The 24,656-nt window shown below is 40.8% G+C and overlaps 1 protein-coding gene across 1 annotated transcript; it reads right to left on the bottom strand.

The window, feature by feature from the left end:
- Positions 1–356: 356 nt before the first annotated feature.
- Positions 357–24,656, bottom strand: LOC117520096 (liver carboxylesterase 4-like). The gene is made up of 25 exons (XM_034181395.1): positions 24,540–24,656; positions 20,221–20,410; positions 19,989–20,130; positions 19,673–19,806; positions 17,758–17,911; positions 17,526–17,630; positions 17,314–17,412; positions 17,022–17,165; positions 16,763–16,840; positions 14,612–14,759; positions 14,377–14,526; positions 14,192–14,264; positions 13,973–14,112; positions 12,418–12,607; positions 10,722–10,860; positions 10,421–10,554; positions 6,450–6,603; positions 6,211–6,321; positions 6,019–6,117; positions 5,344–5,487; positions 5,148–5,225; positions 3,434–3,581; positions 3,208–3,357; positions 3,032–3,104; positions 357–1,710 (listed from the first exon to the last, which is right to left on the bottom strand). The coding sequence occupies exons 1-25, from the start codon at positions 24,613–24,615 to the stop codon at positions 1,527–1,529; spliced, it is 3,237 nt and encodes a 1,078-aa protein (XP_034037286.1). The 5' UTR covers positions 24,616–24,656; the 3' UTR covers positions 357–1,526.

The following is a 24,656-nucleotide window of genomic DNA, read 5'->3' as shown; positions in this document are numbered from 1 at the left end:
AAAAAATACAAACATAAAATGTTTGCTGGACAGAGTTATCAGCAGCTTGTACTCCAGAAAATGCAGTACATTAGTTCCAAATGACTTGGAGGCAGAAATGGCCAAAGTGGAGGGTTAAATTCACTTTTTGCACACGTTGTCTAAGTAAACGTACCCTGCTCATAAAGGAAGAGATTTCTAAGAAAAGTACTGTCAGCCAGAGAGTTCATGCAGTTCTTAAATAAGATGGCAACACAACACATTCAGCACATTTGAATGATATCCAGCAAAAATGTAATTATGATATGTCAAAAATCCCTTTTAAAATAGATGTGTTCTTTTCACAAAAATGATTTCAGGGCATGTTTTCAAATGTAAAGTGATCCAAGGACAGGTTTATTTTCCACACAGAGTATAAGTACAGTGAGCCGAACATAAAACTTATTCACAAGACCAGACTTCAGAATTAATTACTGAACTATTAATAATTCTTCATTACAGCATCAGTGCATCAAATACAGTCATTCCCACACCCAGCTGTTTGTACCAAATGCTTGAAAATGAAACATTTTAACTGGTATTCCAGCAGTTTATTCTTTAAAAGATAGTGTGTATGATTTAGTGTCACCTAGTGGTGAGTTTTTAGATTGAATTTTACAGTCTCTAGTCCTGATTTTGTTTCCCTTCATATTTTAACTTCTTTGGAGACAGATTCATGCTCCCTTGTGACAAATGATCCTTCAGTTCACAAACGTGAGGGTTCCTAAAGTTGTAACACACATGTAACCATCAGTTTTTACCAGAACTCACTGATGTTAACGTTTCTGTACTTGATCCTGAAATTCTAAATATATATCTTTTGTGTAAAAGTGGCAGGTTAAAACTTTATTTTTTTTTGTGTGGTTAAAAACAACAAAATCCCTTTTATTCCATTCATCAAGGAACTGCGGGTACTGCATAGTGCACATTAAAGTGCAACATTTTATTTAGATTAGGCAAATTTGCAGAGGTGGGAGTAAGTCACCATCAAGTCACTCAAGTCATGAATCAGCAAGTTTGACAGCCGAATTGAGACTTGACTTGGGACTTGCAGATTGATGACTTGAGAGTGACTTGACAGTGACTTACACCCACCTCTGCCAATTTGACATATCGTATTTTTTTATACTCTGGTGTGACTCATAGTACTAAAAATTAAAGTTTGTTATTAATAACAGTAATTACAACAAATATTTATGTGGAACTTTCCCAGGAATCAAAGCAATAAACAAAATAAACTCCAATAATTAAAGAATAAATGCTAATCATAAAAAAGACAATTACCCAAAATCCCAAATTAAAGAGCTCATAACACAGAAAGAGGCGTGAGCTTTATATATATGTGTGTGTTTTATCTCTTCATGTTTTTTTGACGGTGCGACTTAAACTCTAGAAAACACAGAAATTTAAACATGGCTTCAAAACAGTGTAAGTTTTTTCCTGTAACTTGTTTGTGGTTGAAGATTGATGATACACCGGCGTACCAGAGTCGTCACATCTGTCTATTTTTACAACTCTTCATGCACCTTCTCTTTCTGTTGTTGGATGTGATCTGGGATGGTCTCAGTGCAGGTGATGAACTTATCCTTCTTCAGGTGCTGAGCAGGTACCTGCTTATCGATATCGATTAACATGTAGTGTTCCTCTGCTCCATACTGAGGCCAGAAGGCAACATCGACCCCGTTAGGAGATCTGCACAAACATGCACACGCTATAATGGTACTCGTCTTATCCCACTGTGCATTAGAAACCTTAAAGGACATGTCGCACGGTTTTTCACATCCCAGTTAGCAAGACAACATAAAGGGACTCATGATTCTAAGTCTCTCCACACACGTGCTAATCATTAGTGATTGCTGATGTATTTTATTCCTCTCACTCTGAGCATTAGCAGGTGCATTTCTGAAAAACGTCTCAATTGGCAATTCTCGGCGTGTGATGCACATTTTATAATGAGCAGAAATATCCCGATGACTGACTGACTGAGTGAAACAAACCTGCTCCATCCGAAAATGAAGCTTCTGAGCTGCCATTCGAAAGTGATGGCTCAGATTTACAGACAGGAGATGACACGCTTCACTCCGAAACTCGTACATTTTCAGTGTCGGATTTTGGAACCTAAAGTTTGGTGACCCGCTGTTTGTGTGGATGCTGGTTTACTGAAGCTGTGGACATGGAGACATGTGACTCTGTTTTTAACAGACTGCCTGGACACGGAGATGGATTTGTTACATTGGAAAAAGTCAGAATACATTATTTCCAGGAGTTGATGGACTTTATGTGCCACAATCATGAGAGAACTAAAGGTGGAGCTGCAGCTGACGATCACGCATGCATGCGTGCTTTGTGTGGAGTTTACATTTGGAAATAATTACTTTTTTTTTTTTTTTTTACTTTGAGTGTGAATTTGAAGCTGGAATGTGTGTGTGTGTATACACTGTACAGCTTATGAGATGCTTCTGCCGCTGTGAATGTCTCCACCATGTTTTTTTCCCCCGGAAGCAGATGTATTTTTTTTAGATTTTATTGATAACAACACTCATAATTAATCATGCACAAAGCTGAACCTGGAGCAGAGATTGTTACTGACAGGCTGCATTTATGACTCATGGCCGTGCAGGTGCACCGAATCTTCTCAGGGCTGCTCCGTTTACCGTGACTGCACCAAAATGAACAGTTTTCACTTAAAAACGAGTCTTCACAACATGACATCACACTTACGTAAACTACTAAATAATCTGAGCCTCAGTTCTTGACATTAGCAGATACATTCCATTGAAGCGCACACTGGGACGTTTGTAGTAGCTATGTCACCTGTCGGAAACACACAAGTACTCAGGAGAACTTTGTTTTTGGAAGTCTCCATAGCTGTTTGCTGCGAATGCTGTATACTTTGAAACTGGTCATGAAAGTATACAAAGTAATCCTGGTGTATCATCGGCTGGTCACTAACAGCCTAAATCTAAATTATGATTTTGGTGCGACATGTCCTTGAAAGAGGGTAAATTCCTACCCTGTGCGAGCAAAGTTGCCCCAGTAGGTCATCATGGTTCTGCTGAATTGCTCCTCTTCTTCTGGACAAGCCTCTAAAATAACGACAGACCGGTTAGGCGTTAGCTGCAGACTTTAACACTCAGTGAAAATCCAAAAACAATCATCTCTTGTGACCATTTGATGAACGTGACTTACGCCCTAACTTGACATGGGTAGTTGTGAAGCAGAGTCCAAACACTGTGAAGACTTCATCAAAATGGTCACTCTTTACAAAGCTTGGCCTTTTTGTCTTCAGGAAACTGGGAGAATGCTGGTATTCATACAGGTACACAGGAGCTCCTGCATCTGTTAGCAGACAAATGTTGGAAAAAAGCAATTCCTCAGGCATAGGATCACACAGGTGTAGTTCTAGAATGAATACCTCTGTGGGCATTTGCTGCCTTAATGGCTGGAAAGGTGAACATCATGTCTCCAAGCAGCTTCGTAAGCCCATCTCGATTTTTCACACGATCTTCAGCAGTTCCCAAATATTCATCTGTCAACATCTGTTTGAGCATGTCATCTGCTGGCTGCAAAAATAACAAGCATCATACAGTAGTGTTCAGAATAATAGTAGTGCTATGTGACTAAAAAGATTAATCCAGGTTTTGAGTATATTTCTTATTGTTACATGGGAAACAAGGTACCAGTAGATTCAGTAGATTGTCACAAATCCAACAAGACCAAGCATTCATGATATGCACACTCATACCTATGAAATTGGGCTATTAGTAAAAAAAAAAAAAGTAGAAAAGGGGGTGTTCACATTAATAGTAGTGTGGCATTCAGTCAGTGAGTTCGTCAATTTTGTGGAACAAACAGGTGTGAATCAGGTGTCCCCTATTTAAGGATGAAGCCAGCACCTGTTGAACATGCTTTTCTCTTTGAAAGCCTGAGGAAAATGGGACGTTCAAGACATTGTTCAGAAGAACAGCGTAGTTTGATTAAAAAGTTGATTGGAGAGGGGAAAACTTATACGCAGGTGCAAAAAATTATAGGCTGTTCATCTACAATGATCTCCAATGCTTTAAAATGAAAAAAAAAAAAAAAACAGATGCGTGGAAGGAAACGGAAAACAACCATCAAAATGGATAGAAGAATAACCAGAATGGCAAAGGCTCACCCATTGATCAGCTCCAGGATGATCAAAGACAGTCTGGAGTTACCTGTAAGTGCTGTGACAGTTAGAAGACGCCTGTGTGAAGCTAATTTATTTGCAAGAATCCCCCACAAAGTCCCTCTGTTAAATAAAAGACATGTACAGAAGAGGTTACAATTTGCCAAAGAACACATCAACTGGCCTAAAGAGAAATGGAGGAATATTTTGTGGACTGATGAGAGTAAAATTGTTCTTTTTGGGTCCAAGGGCCGCAGACAGTTTGTGAGACGACCCCCAAACTCTGAATTCAAGCCACAGCTCACAGTGAAGACAGTGAAGCATGGTGGTGCAAGCATCATGATATGGGCATGTTTCTCCTACTATGGTGTTTGGCCTATATATCACATACCAGGTATCATGGATCAGTTTGGATATGTCAAAATACTTGAAGAGGTCATGTTGCCTTATGCTGAAGAGGACATGCCCTTGAAATGGGTGTTTCAACAAGACAATGACCCCAAGCACACTAGTAAACCAGCAAAATCTTGGTTCCCAACCAACAAAATTAATGCCTCGCAGATGTGAAGAAATCATGAAAAACTGTGGTTATACAACTAAATACTAGTTTAGTGATTCACAGGATTGATAAAAAAGCAGTTTGAACATAATAGTTTTGAGTTTGTAGTGTCAACAGCAGATGCTACTATTATTGTGAGCACCCCCTTTTCTACTTTTTTTTTTTACTAATAGCCCAATTTCATAGCCTTAAGAGTGTGCATATCATGAATGCTTGGTCTTGTTGGATTTGTGAGAATCTACTGAATCTACTGGTACCTTGTTTCCCATGTAACAATAAGAAATATACTCAAAACCTGAATTAATCTTTTTAGTCACATAGCACTACTATTATTCTGAACACTACTGTACATGTCAACAGACACGCTTGATCAAGATGAAGACGTGCAATACTTTGAACGATGGGTGATGTTTGTCTTACATCAGTGAAATAAATGGACAGATGGTTCAGGACCTGCTCCCGATCCATTCCCTCTGTCCAGTTTGGAGGAGCAAAGAACTGATACAAGAAGCAGATGACAAACAGAAACAACATCCTTATGTTATTACGGCACATCATTTTTTAATGTCTTTGAACTACCGTGACTTATTTTATGTTTTTGTAGGTTTACACTCACTTTGATAAGGAGCCAACCGCCCTCATCATTAGTTACTCCGGTCATGAAAGGCACTGTGAGTAGTTCATGATTCTGGAACAGCTCATCCACAGGTTTTCTCAGGAAGTGTCCATCAACAGTCACAGGAAAACGTGGTTTAAAACTCTGCACACACAAACAAACCACAGACCATTTGGATTTTGTCCATAATATACATGATCTGCCCTCTACTGTTCAACATAAAGAAATGGAAAATTTGGTTTTTTGTAATTCATTTGTGCAGAACGTGCACATGGAACAGTACAGAGAAAAAAGAACAGGCAACAAACAAGTGCTATAGCTGCAAAACATAACTGATATGTATTTATAATTTGCTAAAGTAGTTTCACTTCTCCAACTACACAATATGACACTTGATGGTAAAGCAACTGATTTGAAGGAGTTAGCTTATTAGCTTGCTTGCTAGCTTACTGAAGCTAGCATCCTGCTACACAACACGTGTGGTCTCTCTCAGAAATAATGGAGGCTTCCAAAGAAATAAATACAGTAGGTGAACTGTTGAGGCCCTGGAGGCTCTTGGTGAATCCTAATCACGCACAAATTAAAATTTGTATGAGATACACTCATTCAGGGAGGTAAAATTCAACAAATGTTCAACAACTCATGAAGTTATTCTTTCCAGTTTGCAAGGCTCACCTGATTAAAATCAATAATTTTATCCATGTTAAGGTTTCTCATGCAGTCAGCCATTTTCCTTGTAGTCTCGATGTGACACCCAGTTTCATTAACTAATACCTGAGAATGAATGTGAGAGACACTGATACAGTTTTATGGCAATATGGTTTTATAATGTTGTGAAAGAATACATTAAAGACATTGATAAATAACCTGTGTTACTGGCAGGACATTATTCGTTATGATGTTGAATATCGTAATATGAGCAGTGCCACTTTCAGCAATTGCACGATGGAACAACCCATCAGACAACGGCGAGAGAAGCTGCAAGAGAAAATACACAAAGTTTCTGCACTGTGGTAACTTTATAGTAATGCTGTTGTACAAAACAATGGCATTAAAATGTGTCCATCTAAAAAAAAAAAGAAGCTTGACCATCGTTTGACCCTTACCAAAAGAGACACACTAATACCACCAGCAGACTCCCCAAATATGGTGACTAAATTCAGATCTCCTCCAAAGTTGTGAATGTGCTGCTGAACCCATCGAAGGGCTTCCACCTGGTCCAACAGGCCAAAGTTTCCTGGTATGTTCTCATCTCCAGTGCTGCATAATTACAGAACCACAGTTTGTTAGCCTGAATTAAGCCACATGATTATCAGGCAGTCTGTCCATTTGTTTCTTTCGCTCAGTTTTGCTGAGTCACCTGGTGTGGATCCACAAGTTAATATGTGTTGGGAAGGTGTCGTAGCACGGACCCACAACAGGGGGCGCAAATGAACGGACAATGAATAAGCCAAAAAGTAACAATTTAATGTTGTGATAATACACAACTAAATATACAGAATTTGCAAAGTCAATTGACACCAGGTGACGTGTGGGCAGGCTCGAAGATAGAAGACCCCCGACAAGAGATGAGCTGCGTCCCACACGGCCTCCACCACCAACGGTCTGAAGAACACCGGAGCCGCCAAGTCCCGAGTCCCCAGGTGGCCTCTGTCTTCGGCTGTCGACCCTGGTACTGCTGGCAGAAAGCAGAGACAAGATGAATGAGTGTGAGTCCGCACACTCAGTAATTCTCAGTCCGAACACAGTTAGGAGGGAGCACCTCCACCTCCAATCACACACTCGTGCAGCTCCTGTTTAACCACTTATCTGGTTTGGGGTGTGAGGCGAAGCCGTCGCTGTCACACCAAATGCCAATCCCACAGATAAGGAAAACACCAGGAAAACAGCTGCAACAGAAGTTCAGATTATTACACACCGTATGAGTCAGCAGAGAAATTACCTCTTCAGTAGTCGATTTCTCGGCGAGGAGGTGGAGTTGCAGTCCAGCTTTTATGGTGATGATGATGATGATGATGAACGAGTGACAGCTGGTGCAGAGGATGAATGACAGCTGTCACTTCTTCTGGGTCTGGCGCCCTCTCGTGCTTGGAGCCCGCACTCCAAGCAGGGCGCCCTCTGGTGGTGGTGGGCCAGCAGTACCTCCTCTTCAGCGGCCCACATAACAATATGACCCAGGTTTGAACCAGATGCCCTTCCAGATCAGGCAACATAGTTATGAAATCTATGAAAGCTCACAAACATGACTGGTACGGCCAATCTGCCACAGCAGATATCTCCATGGACAATACATCAGCATTAGTACATCTTTTGTCATAAAACACCAAAATTAACAAACAGGTCAACAGCTCTAAAGTGCTCAACTTGACTGTATGTCATGGGTTAAAACAATAAATTTTCATCTGACTGAAACTTTTTCTTGGCAAAAATCAATGCCAGCAATTCCCTAAAATGTGGTGTAGTGGAGGCACACACTCTTTTCCCCTCAATAAATACAATAAACACATTATACAGCATACAAATCTATTCTAAAGAGCCTCTAAGGAGAGACAGACAAAGCATAAAAAGAATGCAAAACTTGAACATAAAGGTACATAAAAGGGTGGTAGTCTTGATTCTGGGGGGTCTGGGGGTGCCCCCCCCCCCAGAACATTTTTTAAAGACCAAGTCAGATTTTATGTATTCTGGTGAATCTGAATGGGTATGAAGCCCTCTGAAACAAAGAAAACTCACTTTAAACTGTCAAGTAAAAATTCTTTGTCTTCTGTAGTATTTTGATCTGTTCTAATCCGGTGAATGCACCAAATTGGTGCTGTGTCGCTGCTGTACAGTCAGTAAAATACAAAATTAGGGCCTATAGCAACTGACAACGTTGTTCTGCTGTGCACAAAGTAACACTGTCACCCGTTTTGAAAACGCATGCGCACTAAACTCAAAACTGGCTTATTCACATTTAATTGGTAAAATACTCTCACTCATAAAACAAACTTGGGCTGCAACTAACGATTATTTTAGTAATCAATTAATCTTTTTTGTTGTTGTTTGTTGTTTTTTTTACTTAATGTGAGTTTTGCCATTATTTCTTTGAGTTATTATTAAAAGGCCTTTGTCACGCAACATCAACATTTGAGCTTGTAATAAAGTGATGATGTTATATTCTCATCAAAAACATACCTGGAGTAGTGTTTAGTTTTATTTTGCACATACATACGTCACCGACACACCACAAAGAGATTTCTGTCAGGTTTCACCCGATTATCAGCATTTTTAGATGCCTACAGCAACTATCTCAACCACTGACAACATATTACAGCAAGAGTCCATGAAAGTATTTTAAAGGCCTGACTAAAGTGTAATATGTTATATTTAATAAGATATTTTCATGAAAAAAAGACACAAATGTGCCGTTTACTGCATTTTATTTTTTTCTTGTGTTAAAACACAGATTAGATGTGGTTTGACCAAAACAAACTGTCATTAAACTTAAATAAAAGAGGGATGAAGTGGAGGTTTAAGAGTCACTAGGTGTTCACAGGAAACACTTATTTATTTCTATATTTATTTATTTATGTTAATTGTTAGTTGGTTTTACCTTTTCTTGCTATTATTATTAATATATAAATTAAAAAAATTACAATTCGTAATACATTTGACTCTTTTACAACAACAAACACTAAGCCATAATTATTAACAAAAGCACACAAACTGTGCTGAGATCCAAACAGCTTAATGCTAACTTTAACATTGAAAGCACCATTGACATGCTAACACATTAGCATCTGTCTTGTTTTTAAGTTAGAAAATACATCAACTGTTTTAGAAGACCATAACAGGTCAATTTAATCTAAAAACTGTAAATATTACTCACAGACATATGCTCCTTAGGGTTTTAGCGGGAAAAAATTAAGATAAAGTGAAATAATACAACAAACCATTGAAGCAGTGAGTCGAATCATATGGTTATGAGATTTGGCTCATGACCAAAAGAACGAGATCGCGAGTACAAGCGGCCGAGATGAGTTTCCTCCACAGGGTGTCTGGGTGCTCCCTTAGAGATAGGGTGAGGAGCTCGGTCCCTCGGGAGGAGTTTGGAGTCGAGCTGCTGCTCCTCCACGTCGAAAGGAGTCAGTTGAGGTGGCTCAGGCATCTTTTCCGGATGCCCCCTGGACGCCTCGCTGGAGAGGTGTTCCGGGCACATCCCATTGGGAGGAGGCCCCGGGGAAGACCCAGGACATGCTGGAGGGACTACATCTCTCGGCTGGCTTGGGAACGCCTTGGGGTTCCCCCGGAGGAGCTGGAGGAGGTGTGTGTGGATCGGGAGGTCTGGGCAGCTTTGCTTGAGCTGCTGCCCCCGCGACCCGACTCCGGATAAAGCGGAAGAAAATGGCTGGATGGTTCAAAGCACAGCTTGGGGAGTGTCTGCCAATGTTCTCATGAAGACAGGGAGGAGAAAGACCGCGGCTCATGGCAAGCAGTAAACAGAGCAGAGAGGAAGGAAAATTCACACAGTCCCTTCCTCCTCAGTCCACGCTGACATTGCTGCTGCTTTAATTAGCGCAGAATGGGATGTTGCTTTGACAGTGAGAGTATCATATTTCGGCCCCAAAACACGCATGACACCACGTGTGCACGCGTATGTGTGGTTAAAATTTCCAAATGATGGAAATCCGTCGTGGTGACGCAGAACTTTTACCCATGCTGTATGTACATGAACTTGTCAACTGTGCATTAGCAACAAAAGTCCAGTCATCCCCCATTGAATACATCAGAGAAAATTAGGTGCCTTCATGCACATAAATATGGTGCTACGACTGTGTGAAGTTTCTCTGAAATCCAACTAGTTTACCAGGAGTTGACCTGACAAGACTGGTTGACAAAGAGATGGACAGACACGGTGATTCCTACTGGAATTCTTACATATTCTGTGATGGGGTACAAAAAAATAAATGAACATTAAAAAACATGAACAAGACTGAAACAAATGATAAGATTTACAGAAGTATGAGGAATCATAAAGGTACTACTGTAACTGTACTTACATTGAGAGATTATCATTCTAATTTTTATTTATTTTTACCTGAGAAAGCCCAGCAGTCCCAGTCGGTACTGGATTACAACCACAACGACGTCCTGGTAAGCAGCCAGGGCAGAGCCGTCATACATTGAAGCTGACCCTGATACAAACACTCCACCATGGATCCAAACCATGACCTGGTGAGTCAAAAAAAGACTTTGAAACGTACACCATGGATGAACATTTTGTCAAGACAAATGTATGTGGGTCATCTCACTCAGTCACACAGTACTGCTGGAATATATGTATAGCTTCCTTTGTGGCTGAGTGATTAAAACAGATGTATCCAGGACATGGTTCTTACTGGGAGTTTGGCATCAGGAGCTTTGTTTCCAGGCGTGTAAATGTTGAGGTAAAGACAGTCTTCTGAAATATCTGGGATCTCTACTGTCAAATCCCACATTTTCAAAAGGTCCTGATATAATTCTTTATGCTGAACACACCTGAATACAGAACACTGCATTATTGTAGCTGAAGTAACGGACATTATTCTTCCAAATACAACCCCTGGCAAAAATGATGGAATCACCGGCCTCGGAGGATGTTCATTCAGTTGTTTAATTTTGTAGAAAAAAAGCAGATCACAGACATGACACAAAACTAAAGTTATTTCAAATGGCAACTTTCTGGCTTTAAGAAACACTATAAGAAATCAGGAAAAAAGATTGTGGCAGTCAGTAACGGTTACTTTTTTAGACCAAGCAGAGGAAAAAAATATGGAATCACTCAATTCTGAGGAAATAATTATGGAATCACCCTGTAAATTTTCATCCCCAAAACTAACACCTGCATCATATCAGATCTGCTCGTTAGTCTGCATCTAAAAAGCAGTGATCACACCTTGGAGAGCTGTTGCACCAAGTGGACTGACATGAATCATGGCTCCAACACGAGAGATGTCAATTGAAACAAAGGAGAGGATTATCAAACTCTTAAAAGAGGGTAAATCATCACGCAATGTTGCAAAAGATGTTGGTTGTTCACAGTCAGCTGTGTCTAAACTCTGGACCAAATACAAACAACATGGGAAGGTTGTTAAAGGCAAACATACTGGTAGACCAAGGAAGACATCAAAGCGTCAAGACAGAAAACTTAAAGCAATATGTCTCAAAAATCGAAAAATGCACAACAAAACAAATGAGGAACGAATGGGAGGAAACTGGAGTCAACATCTGTGACCGAACTGCAAGAAACCGCCTAAAGGAAATGGGATTTACATACGAAAGGCATCATTAACACCTAAACAGAAAAAAACAAGGTTACAATGGGCTAAGGAAAAGCAATCGTGGACTGTGGATGACTGGATGAAAGTCATATTCAGTGATGAATCTCGAATCTGCATTGGGCAAGGTGATGATGCTGGAACTTTTGTTTGGTGTCTTTCCAATGAGATTTATAAAGATGACTGCCTGAAGAGAACATGTAAATTTCCACAGTCATTGATGATATGGGGCTGCATGTCAGGTAAAGGCACTGGGGAGATGGCTGTCATTACATCATCAATAAATGCACAAGTTTACGTTGATATTTTGGACAATTGAAAGGATGTTTGGGGATGATGAAATCATTTTTCAAGATGATAATGCATCTTGCCATAGAGCAAAAACTGCAAAAACATTCCTTGCAAAAAGACACATAGGGTCAATGTCAATGAGCAGATCTGATTTGATGCAGGTGTTAATTTGGGGGATGAAAATTTACAGGGTGATTCCATAATTTATTCCTCAGAATTGAGTGATTCCATATTTTTTCCCTCTGCTTGGTCTAAAAAAGTAACCGTTACTGACTGCCACAATCTTTTTTCCTGATTTCTTATAGTGTTTCTTAAAGCCAGAAAGTTGCCATTTGAAATGACTTTAGTTTTGTGTCATGTCTGTGATCTGCTTTTTTTCTACAAAATTAAACAACTGAATGAACATCCTCAGAGGCTGGTGATTCCATAATTTTTGCCAGGGGTTGTAGAATTTGCAATCATTAATGTAAAAAAAAAGAAACCTTACATGGATGGCTGACGGGAGGCATCTCTCACTCCTTCCCATCCTACTGCAGGCTGAGGAGGTTTCAGTCTCAGGGCACGTACAGGTGGCTTTGCAAATGGAACCCCCAGGAAGGCGTGGACTCCAGTTTTTGTCCCCTTTACTGACACATAGTCGCCTCTGAGGCTCCCGAGCTTTGTGTGGACCACAGGACCTGTTCAGAAATTATGACCGAATCTGTCAGTTTCAGTGGATCTGGACAGCTTTTAACACAGCTTTCATTTGTCATCATTTGTAGTATCTACAAAAGAAATAGTTGATAGTTAGTAGAATAGAATAGAGTTATTCATCCGTCCATGTTAACAGCAGATAGTCTGCAAATGTTTGTCAGTGTGCCGTCGCCCAGTTTAAATTCATATGTTTGGACCTGCTGAATTAATTTTTTTTTTTTTTTTTGGCATGCAAAGCCATTGGTATAACTAATGGTACATGTATCCCTGGAAGTACACAGACGTATTTATGTATGTGGGAAAGTTAAAAAAAATATAAAATTTCATTAACAAAAAGGCAGTTTGCAAATACATGCTTAACAATAATGAAAAGTTCAAGCATTTTCTCCATCACACCTCACAGGTGTGACACATCAAGATGCTGATTCGATAGCATGATTGTTCCACAGGTGTGCCTTAGGCTGGCCACAATAAAAGGCCACTCTGAAATGAACAGTTGTGCTTTATTGGAAGGGGTGGTGGTGTCAGAAACCAGTCAGTATCTGGTGTGACCACCATTTGCCTCACACAGGGCAACTCATCTCCTTCATATGGAGTTGATCAGCAGCCAGACGGCATCGAATGTGAGCATTTGCCCACTCAAGCCAGTTACGACAATGAACTGCAGACAGGTCGAGACCCCGATGAGGAAGACGAGCACACAGATGAGCTTCCCTGAGACGGTTTCTGACAGTTTGTTCAGAAATTCTTTGGTTCTGTAAACCGATTGTTTCAGCAGCTGTCCGAGTGGCTGGTCTCAGACGATCTTGGAGGTGAACATGCTGGATGTGGAGGTCCTGGGCTGGTGTGGTTACATGTGGTCTGCAGTTGTGAGGTCAGTACTGCCAAATTCTCTGAAATGCCTTTGGAGACGGATTATGGTAGAGAAATGAAGGTTCAATTCACAGGCAACAGCTCTGGTGGACATTCCTGCTGTCAGCATGCCAACTGCAGACTCCCTCAAAACTTGTGACATCTGTGTTATTGTGCTGTGTGATATAACTGCACATTTCAGAGCAGCCTTTTATTCTGGCCAGCCTAAGGCACACCTGTGCAATAATCATGGTGTCTAATCAGCATCTTGATACGCCACATCTGTGAGGTGGGATGGATTATCTCAGCAAAGGAGGAAGTGCTCACTAACACAGATTTAGACAGATTTGTGAACAGCTCGTGTTCAGAGTTTGTTAACGTACATCACACCAGTAAAACGATCTTCACGACCTCTGAATGTTTAACCTCTAAAATGAGTTTTTATACTGTTAGATTGTCATATGCAGAAATACCCTTGATGACAGCAGACATCTTACCTGGGAATGTCTGAGTCCAGAAGAGGAAGCGGTCCTTCTTCAGGTGCTGACCGGTTACCTGTTCCTTTATGTCGAGGGCCAGGTATTTTTCTTCTGCTCCATACTGAGGCCAGTGGGTTAGACCGTCCCCATTCGGAGATCTGCACACATGCACTCACTATCATCATGTCTGTCTCATCTCTGCCTGCATCATAAACCTTGATGAGAGTTTATTCTTACCCTGTGCGAGCAAAGTTTCCCCAGTAGTTCATCATGACTCTGCTGAACCCTTCTTCTTCTTCTGTACATGCCTCTAAATGAACAGGAATTAAATCAACGGTCAAGCTCCACTTGCAGACTTTGACACAGGAAAAATCCAGAGACAAATCATCATTTCTGATGATCCTCTGAAAAACTTTACTCACGTTGTAATTTGACATGGGCAGTTGTGAAGCAGAATCCGAACACTGTGAAGAGTTCGTCTGCATGGTCACTCTTAACGAAACTTGGTCTGTTTTCCTGCAGGAATTTGGGAGGATACTGGTACTCGTACAGGTACACAGGAGCTCCTGCATCTATGAGGGTACAGATGGGTGTGAGAGTAAATAGGAAGGCCTCCTCATTACATTTGGGTTGTTAAAACATATTTATTACACATACCTCTGTGAGCATTTGCAGTCTTAATGGCTGGAATGTTGAATATTGAGTCTCCGATTAACTCAGTAAACCCATCTCTATTTTTCACACGATCTTCACCGTTTCCCACATATTCCTCGAGTATCATTTCCATCCGGATCGTATCTTGGGGCTTGAGGAAAAGAAAGCATTGCATCTGTTAATAGATGAGTCTGAGCAATGAAAAAGTAGATGCCATTTAACTCTTAATTCATATGACCGGTGGCATGGTGGACTTTGGAGGTGTCAACCAAGAAGTGGTTTTCATAAATGCACACAATATCACAAATATGTTTACTGTGGAAAGACTGACTCATGCTTTAGCCTCAGTCATATCAGCAATGAGTAATAATGCTCTTGCCTGAAATGTACTCATACTAAAAAGTCTCCAAATGATCAAAAATCCTTCTGCTAGACATTTATGCAAATCTAGAGCATCTGAATCAATATACTCCAACATTCGCCTCATTTCCTTGACTTGCTACACATCTAAGGTCAAACGTTAATGTTTTACTGTTAACCTATGTTATAATTTCAATTTCAAAATCCTGTCCATGAATATCACAAACAGGATTGGTGACAAAGTGCCGCCCTGGTGGAGGCCAACCCTCACTGTAAATGAATCCGACTTACTGCCGAGGACCCAAACACAGCTCTCGCTTTGTGAGTACAGAGATTGGATGGTCCCGAGAAGGAACCCCCTCACTCCATGTGCATTCTTTCTTATGAAAATATTTGGGATTCATTTTCAAAACCTTTATGTTGACATTCAACCTTTATTTTTGAACATTAGTACTTCCAAGATGGTGCCCTCTGTGGCGTCTCACAACTGTAAGCTAACTCTGACCAAGAGCTGCAACGTCAATATCAGGGTAAAGTGAGAAAACAAAGACTGCAGGAGAATGACTTTTGAGAACAGCAGTCAGTTAAACGTCTTCTTTTCATGTTTGTTTGCAAATAATATCAACTGTGACTCGCTGACGTTACTGGTAGCAAAGTTAAACAACATCAGATAGTTCATGTTGCTCGCACCATTTCACAATAAAATGTTTAATGCCAGCATCCCATCAAATACATGCATGGTCTTAAAAATCCTGACGAAGTTCCAGCTGCAGGAACAAAGCTGAGCGAAGGTTAAACGATACCAACGAAAGTCAAAGAAAGTCCAGATTTCTTGTTTCGTCAGGGCTTTGTTGCCCTTCGTTAAGTGCCGTGTGACTGGGCCATAACACTGAGGAGATGTTAATTAAAGTCTGTTTTTTGCTAAAAACAACAAATTTCCCACAATTTCTACAAAGTTTCAGTAAGTACATAAGCTGAATAAAATCTTATATTTGTTGTGAGTTCAAGTTTTATTAAACTGTGTTCAGGAGGTGGTGGTGCTGAAGATTTGCTGTTTTAAATATTCCAAATGTTCTGTTTAATTTTGTCTGAGTTTCTTCCAATAACCTGTTTAATATGAATCATTTTATTTTCATATAAATATAATATATATAATATATTATATATAATAATATAATGATAAACTGATTTAAAAAAACCCAATATGAAATAGTATATTCAAATAATATAACATAATATATCTATCAAAATGTCAATCAAATATCTTTAATTTATGCCAAGTGGCTTTTGAATGTTTGTATTGATCAAAATTGATATTATTTCTACCTCAAATGTTACAATGTAAGTCTTTGGCTCACATGTCAATCTACATATTTCACAACAAACCTAAATGTCTCTGACTCACATTATCAATAATAACTACTGTATTCACACTCACATGCTTGTGCTTCTTCATTTATAGTAACTGTGTTTATTCCTTCCTATATCTCTGTGTGTGTATATGTATGTATGTGAGACCGTGTTGGATGAATGTCAGTGTTTTTATTAAAATAACTGGATTTGTGTGTCTCTTTGTACTCCTGTAGAAAATTGGGAGCTTAAGTAGATTTTTCATGGATGGTTGTATGAGGCTGTGTTTGAAGGTGGGATGAACAAAGAGGTGAACTTACTCTCACATAGTTTTAACAGACAAAGTGTACGTTTGTTGAGACACTGAGATTAAAACCTTCCTACGGGCACTGCACTAGTATATGTAGAAACAAAATGGCCAGTGATTTGTTTTTTGTCTCTTACTTTAGGATAAACAATAGACACTAGGTTCAAGAAAAGCTCCCGATCCATTCCTTCTGTCCAGTTTGGAGGAGCGAAGAACTGAAAGGAGAGACAGAAGACAAACACAGAAACAAAAAATATTTTTTATGATATCAACTAGACTGGCTGAGATACTTTCAAGACCAGGACTAAGACTATGCATCATCATTACTGCATACGCTTGCTTTTTTATCTAAGCAACCTGTGACACATGATGATACTTTTTAAGTTTCACACTTGCCTCACAAAGTAAGTAGCCACCTTCATCATTTGTAACACCAGTCATGAAAGGTACAGTGAGAAGTTCATGGTTATCATACAGCTCTTTTATAGGTTTCTTCAGGAAGTGTCCGTCGAAAACCGGAGGGAAATTAACTTTCATGTCCTGCACAGAAAACAAAATGTTGACCAAATGGTTTGCTGCTGAAGTGAGACCGAAACATTTACCAAGAAATACCGTGTGTGAAACAATTAATAAAGGATATTAAAGGAGCATGTTGAACTAAATCATGTGTCACCGCTGCATATCTCACCTTAGTAGCATCAATAATAGACTCAACCTTGATGTTTTTCATGCAGTCAGCCATCTTCTTTGTATTTTCCACGTTGCAGCCAAGTACATTGGCCATTGCCTGACAAATGACATCAGGAATCAGTCACAATTCTTTCAAAAGGAACCCAAAATGTTTTCTCATTCTATTGCATAATGCAGAATTTTAACAACACACACACATTGATAAATTACCTTTGAGACTGGCAGAGGATCCATGTCTGCGACTGACTGAATATGAGCAGTGCCACTTTCAGCAATTGCACGATGGAATAACCCATAAGACAACTGAGAGAGAAGCTGCAAGAGAAGCAACAGAAAACACACAATGTTTCTGCACTGTGGTAGTAATGTACAAAACAATGGCATTAAAATGTGTCCATCTAAAAAAAAAAAAAAAGAAGCTTGACCATAGTTTGACCCTTACCAAAAGAGACACACTAATACCACCAGCAGACTCCCCAAATATGGTGACTAAATTCGGATCTCCTCCAAAGTTGTGAATGTGCTGCTGAACCCATCGAAGGGCTTCCACCTGGTCCAACAGGCCAAAGTTTCCTGGTATGTTCTCATCTCCAGTGCTGGATAGATTACAGATGTGTGCAAAAAATAATAAATGATTTGACATGCAACCATTGGAAAAATCAGCTGTCAAACAAGTTGTGTTAAACAGCCTTTAATGGGGAGCTGATGAATACCCTCCATGCCCTACACATCACGATATATATATATATATATATATATATATATATATATATATATATATATATATATATATATATATATATATATATATACACACACACACACACACACACACACACACACACACACGTCTGTAATGGTGTATTTGACTATGTATGTCTTCATCATATGATATCTGTGTGATTTCATTATGTAATCATTCATACCAGCAGTCAGAGCGCAAGGAGGGGTACACCCAGGACAGGACGGCAGTCTGTCCCAGGGCCACACATAGACAAACAAACACAGACACACCCACACACACACCTACGGACAAGTTTAAAGATTCCAATCCACCTAACCCGCATGTCTTTGGATGTGGGACGAAACCGGAGCACCCGGAGGAAACCCACGCAAACACAGGGAGAACATGCAAACTCCACACAGAAAGGCCACAGGAATTGAACCCAAGACCTTTTCGCTGTGAGGCAACAGTGCTAACCACTAATCCACCGTGCTGCCCCACTGTTGACACGTGTTTCATGTAATTTAATCATAAGTCGAAATACATCCATTGATTGGCTGAAAGCTGCAGTCCTCATGCAAACAGACTCTTTCAAATATTGAAACCATTCACACACGAAGTAAATATGAAGTCTTAATCTTACCTGTTTGTTTCAGTCTGATTCATAATTACATCCTGATAAAAACATATCCACATAAAACATACTGATTTTGGAAAACGACATCTGAAAATACTTTGGTTACTTCTCGTGGCTGGAAACATAGATGCAAGTACCTTGGTGGTTTTCTGCTTCAGGTGTGTTTCTCAGCCTGAGGATGCCAGTGTTGCAGTCTGATCGGTCCCCCGTGTAACTGATCAGATGGGGGACCAATCAGACCACAACCAGCACGGCAGTGTTTACCACAGCCATCAGTCGACTCATCAGCATTCTACACCCAATGAAATAAATCCCATGATCCACCAAGACATAAAATGTTAAATTGCTCTGTTTTGACTCCGTGTGGAGAAGAGATGCTGTGAGACACCATATGTGCGCTGGATGATGTGTTTGTCAGCATTTAAGTGTTCCACTTGCCAAACAAAAGGGCTCTGCCAGCAACAGAAATGCAACCCAAACCAGACTTAACCGTTGTGACCTGCACGACACTGTGCAGTACCAACCTGAACCACTCGGTGGTAACAGGACTGTCAGCATACGCTGATTAAATCGTCAAGGTGTAACAGCTGCATAATTTATTAGACATACGCCAGGATTTTTAATATAGTCTGCATACGGTGGGTAAATTGTTGAGATGTGACAGGGCCATAAGATTCTTGGTTGTTAAAATATTTAAACAAAGGAAGAAAGAAAAGAAAAAAATTGTTTTCGGACCTTTTTCCTTCACCAAAGTACTTCAAAATCTAATCAGCTCTAGATATCAGTCCAAGTAATACTTTTCCCAAATTTGAAGGAAATTCCTACAGATATTTTTGAGTCATCTTGCCCACAGACACAGACAGATGCCAGTAAAAACGATGCCATCTTGCTGGTTTGCTCGTGCACAGGGAACTACAACAGTCACAGGACAGCATCTATAGTCAAGGGATCCTGTCTAAATTTGGGCTTGACCACTTTTTTATTCATGTGCTGTACCTGAGAAAACCCAGTAGTCCCAAACGGTATTGGATTAAAACCACAACCACTTCCTGGTAAGCAGCCAAGGCTGAGCCATCACCTATTGAAGCTGAGCCCATCACAAACCCTCCACCATGGATCCAGACCATGACCTGAAAGTCAAACAAAGATACTGAAATAAACAAACTCCATTTGACGACTCCTTCACCGGCTGCAGTACCTTACTGACAAAAAGATGATTGCTTATGATTTTTTTTTTTAAAGCACCACAAAAAACTTTTGTTTTACAAACACACTAAAGGGGGGGGGGGGGGGGGGGGGGGGGGGGACTTACTGGGAGTTTGGCGTCAGGACTTTTGTTTGCAGGAGTATAAATGTTGAGGTAAAGACAGTCTTCTGAAGCATCTGGGATCTCTGCCATTAAACCACCCAGTTTATTTAACAGGTCCTCCATCAATTCTTTTGGCTGAACACAACTAAAAGGACAAAACCAGTTCATTATAGGCCAAATCACAGATATTATTTCAAATACGATTTATCACCTCTAAAGTATGCAAAAGTCGTACATGGGTGGCTGATGAGAGGCATCTCTCACTCCTTCCCATCCTCCTGCAGGCTGAGGTGCTTTCAGTCTCAGAGCGCCTACAGGTGGCTTTGCAAACGGGACACCCAGGAAGGTGTGGACTCCTGTGTCCTTACCCTTTATGGTCACATACTCACCTCTGAGGCTCCCGAGGTTTGTGTGGACCACAGGACCTGTGAAGAAATGAAGACTGAATGAATGCAGTTGGTCAAACAACAATGGGTGAGCTCTGTGCCGGACCACAGCTCAGTCATAGACAAACACACAAATGTACCTGTAATGCTATTTAGAGGATGCAGGTGCTCGACATGACCATATGACAACTGGGCCTGGTTCTACACTCAACAAAAATATAAACGCAACACTTTTGGTTTTGCTCCCATTTTGTATGAGATGAACTCAAAGATCTAAAACTTTTTCCACATACACAATATCACCATTTCCCTCAAATATTGTTCACAAACCAGTCTAAATCTGTGATAGTGAGCACTTCTCCTTTGCTGAGATAATCCATCCCACCTCACAGGTGTGCCATACCAAGATGCTGATTAGACACCATGATTAGTGCACAGGTGTGCCTTAGACTGCCCACAATAAAAGGCCACTCTGAAAGGTGCAGTTTTGTTTTATTGGGGGGGGGGGATACCAGTCAGTATCTGGTGTGACCACCATTTGCCTCATGCACTGCAACATATCTCCTTCGCATAGAGTTGATCAGGTTGTCATTTGTGGCCTGTGGAATGTTGGTCCACTCCTCTTCAATGGCTGTGCGAAGTTGCTGGATATTGTCAGGAACTGGTACATGCTGTCATATACGCTGGTCCAGAGCATCCCAAACATGCTCAATGGGTGACATGTCCAGTGAGTATGCCGGCCATGCAAGAACTGGGACATTTTCAGCTTCCAAGAATTGTGTACAGATCCTTGCAACATGGGGCCGTGCATTATCCTGCTGCAACATGAGGTGATGTTCTTGGATGTATGGCACAACAATGGGCCTCAGGATCTCATCACGGTATCTCTGTGCATTCAAAATGCCATCAATAAAATGCACCTGTGTTCTTCATCCATAACAGACGCCTGCCCATACCATAACCCCACCGCCAACATGGGCCACTCGATCCACAACACTGACATCAGAAAACCGCTCACCCACACGACGCCACACACGCTGTCTGCCATCTGCCCTGAACAGTGTGAACCGGGATTCATCCGTGAAGAGAACACCTCTCCAACGTGCCAAACGCCAGCGATTGTGAGCATTTGCCCACTCAAGTCGGTTACGACGACGAACTGGAGTCAGGTCGAGACCCCGATGAGGACGACGAGCATGCAGATGAGCTTCCCTGAGACGGTTTCTGACAGTTTGTGCAGAAATTCTTTGGTTATGCAAACCGACTGTTTCAGCAGCTGTCCGAGTGGCTGGTCTCACACGATCTTGGAGGTGAACATGCTGGATGTGGAGGTCCTGGGCTGGTGTGGTTACACGTGGTCTGCGGTTGTGAGGCTGGTTGGATGTACTGCCAAATTCTCTGAAACGCCTTTGGAGACGGATTATGGTAGAGAAATGAACATTCAATACACGAGCAACAGCTCTGGTTGACATTCCTGCTGTCAGCATGCCAATTGCACGCTCCCTCAAATCTTGCGACATCTGTGGCATTGTGCTGTGTGATAAAACTGCACCTTTCAGTGTGGCCTTTTGTGGGCAGTCTAAGGCACACCTGTGCACTAATCATGGTGTCTAATCAGCATCTTGATATGGCACACCTGTGAGGTGGGATGGATTATCTCAGCAAAGGAGAAGTGCTCACTATCACAGATTTAGACTGGTTTGTGAACAATATTTGAGGGAAATGGTGATATCATGTATGTGGAAAAAGTTTTAGATCTTTGAGTTCATCTCATACAAAATGGGAGCAAAACCAAAAGTGTTGCATTTATATTTTTGTTGAGTGGAATTCGTAGCACTCAACCTGTAGTCAAAGATGGTGGAGTGGAATGGGGACAGACTAACCTGATGACTTGGCACAAGTTTTATGGTGGATGCCCTTTCTAACACAACATGGAGAATGGGCATTCTTGAACCACCTTCTGCTCAAAAAAAAAAAAAAGAAGATTTAGAAGCTGCTGATGAAGTCGCACGCAGAAAGTGATTAACCTCCCTGCTGAAGCTGCCGCTTGATCTAATGGATGGAATTTGCACAGGAAGAGAATTCCATAATTGGGCCGTACATGGTAGAAATGATCTTACATGGCTGACGAGGTTTGATCTTGGGACTTCCACTGCTAGGTCACGGGACCTCACAGACTGTGGAAACCTGGGGTCATGGACATGGATGTTTGGCATCAGCTGGCCTAACAACTCAGGGACCTCCCTGTAGAACATACGATGGAAGATGGTAGCTGCTCCAGCTGCCCTGTGGTGGCCATACTCATCTTTTGGCAGACCAATGACTTGCTTAGCTGTATTTTGGAGTCAAGCTCAGCTAGTAAGGTGGAGGTTGCACCAATCCAAACTCTACTCCAAAGACCTCAAATTTAGACTGCCCATCTGAGGTTGCTTAAGCCAGTTAGTTCTGGTCTAAGGACAAGATTGTAGCAACTCCCGTGCTACAAGATATCGAGAAAGGATTTTTCCACCATGGCGAGGGTTCCCCCAATCCTTCGAATTTATGATATTTTTGGCTGTTTTTGACTGAGGAAAAAAAAAAACCCTCTCTGAAATCATACCCAAGTACCTTATTAAAGGACATTTTATATAGTACACTTATTAAAAACTGCAAGAAGATCCATGCAATATTAAGCCTTCTAGCGCTGAAAATGTGTGTTTGACAGCTGAATGATTACAATTTTTTATCTTTGAAATCACTGCAGTTGCTCATATGGCAAAAACAGGGAAATTGTGAATAAAACACCATCTTTTTTGGTTGCAAAACTTCACCCCATAGTGTTAAGTGTTCCTCACGTTGTCTAAGTTCCATCAACAAGAATCCACGAGTATTTAGTTTCACAGTAATATTTTGGCCCAAGAACATAGAACAAACATCTGTTTTGCATTTTGTCATGTTGTTGAATTTCAACAGCAGTGTTTCCGCTTTTGAGCTGGATTATCTCAAGCAAATGTACATTTTGGTGTTGGTAAAATTTTTACTTCTTTTTAAGGCAGGTGTGGCGGCCAAGTGGTTAGTGTGCTTGGTCTCAGTGCGTAAGGTTCCTGGTTCAAACCCCACCCCTGCCACATTTCTCCGTGTCATGTGGAGATGTGTCAGGAAGGACATCTGGTGCAGAACTTGTGCCAAATAAAAAGACTGCTGACACTGACACTTTGGATGTGCTGTGGTGACCCTGAGTGAAAACAAGGGAGCAGCAGAAGGAACTTAGTCTGTTCTTTTTTGTATCGTTTCTACTCATTGGAGACAAAGACAGATTTGACATCCAAAGAATATGTGCTGACAAGTGTGAAGAGGAAACCGCAAAAAAGATGCAATGAATTTCTGCATTACTGGGCATGCAAAAAGGAAAAGAAAATTTAACTACTTTGTGCACAATGTAGGACTAAGCTCATTGCACGGATATTTTTTAGTCTGATGCTACAATTAACCACAGGTCTTGGACTATGACTTGGCCACAAATGTTTCAGTATCACCAAAAACAACTAAAAATCCCCTGCACTGGTTGAAAATCAACTGCACTGGGCTTTGCACTGGGTTTTGCACTGCATACAGCAAAATTCAAAACACAACAAAAACCAGACGACCCATTTTACCCCTAAAATAAGTTTAAAATGCGTGTGAAAAGAAGCTCATTCAATCAAAATTCTTTCTTTTGCAGCAGAGAAAAGAATCTGCCTGAACACGATATCTTTTTGAAAAGCTTTCAACCTTTGGAGCCAGTGGGAATTGCAGGTATAAAGGTGAAAGGCGTAACAACAAGCAAAGTTCAACAAAACCTGAAAGGCAGCAGGAGCAGCAGTTGTTTGACTGCAAATGAATCATGGCAGTTCACTGTTCAAGAGGTTAAATATGTGAAGCATTTTTTTCCTTAAGTTTCTACTTTGATATTGCTGCAAACTGACTAATATGTTTGTTTTTTGTGTTATCTGTGCATCCCAGTCTCTGGGAGCAGGGCATTTCCAACAGTAAGAGCTACTAACTCAAAAGAAAATATAACTGATAAACAGGTCAACCTGTAGAAGACAATGTCAAACATTCAGCCCTATTAAAACTGTGACATATTTAATACTGCAATAAAGCTGTTTCTTTTTATGCTCTGAAATGAGAATTTTTTTCCCCCACTTACCACGCAAGTCTGCAAAAACACATAGAAATAAAATAGCTGATACAAGAATGAAGAAATGTTGCACTCTGAGCTCCATAATAGACGCGCGCGCGCTCGGGCTGCAGCACTCCGCGGACT

This window comes from Thalassophryne amazonica, chromosome 11, assembly GCF_902500255.1.
Source record: "Thalassophryne amazonica chromosome 11, fThaAma1.1, whole genome shotgun sequence".
Taxonomy (NCBI): Eukaryota; Metazoa; Chordata; class Actinopteri; order Batrachoidiformes; family Batrachoididae; genus Thalassophryne; species Thalassophryne amazonica.
The sequence above is the reverse complement of the archived record's forward strand: the minus strand, read 5'-3'. Positions and strand labels throughout refer to the sequence as shown.

Bases quoted from the DNA above. Each gene is read 5' to 3' on its own strand.
- LOC117520096 (XM_034181395.1), bottom strand. From the start codon at position 24,615: ATGGAGCTCAGAGTGCAACATTTCTTCATTCTTGTATCAGCTATTTTA. The intron at 14,265-14,376 runs GTGAGTAAAGTT...CTGTTCATTTAG, and splicing joins TGCCCATGTCAAATTACAAC to AGGCATGTACAGAAGAAGAA. The intron at 6,118-6,210 runs GTTATTTATCAA...ATTCATTCTCAG, and splicing joins ATGTCCTGCCAGTAACACAG to GTATTAGTTAATGAAACTGG.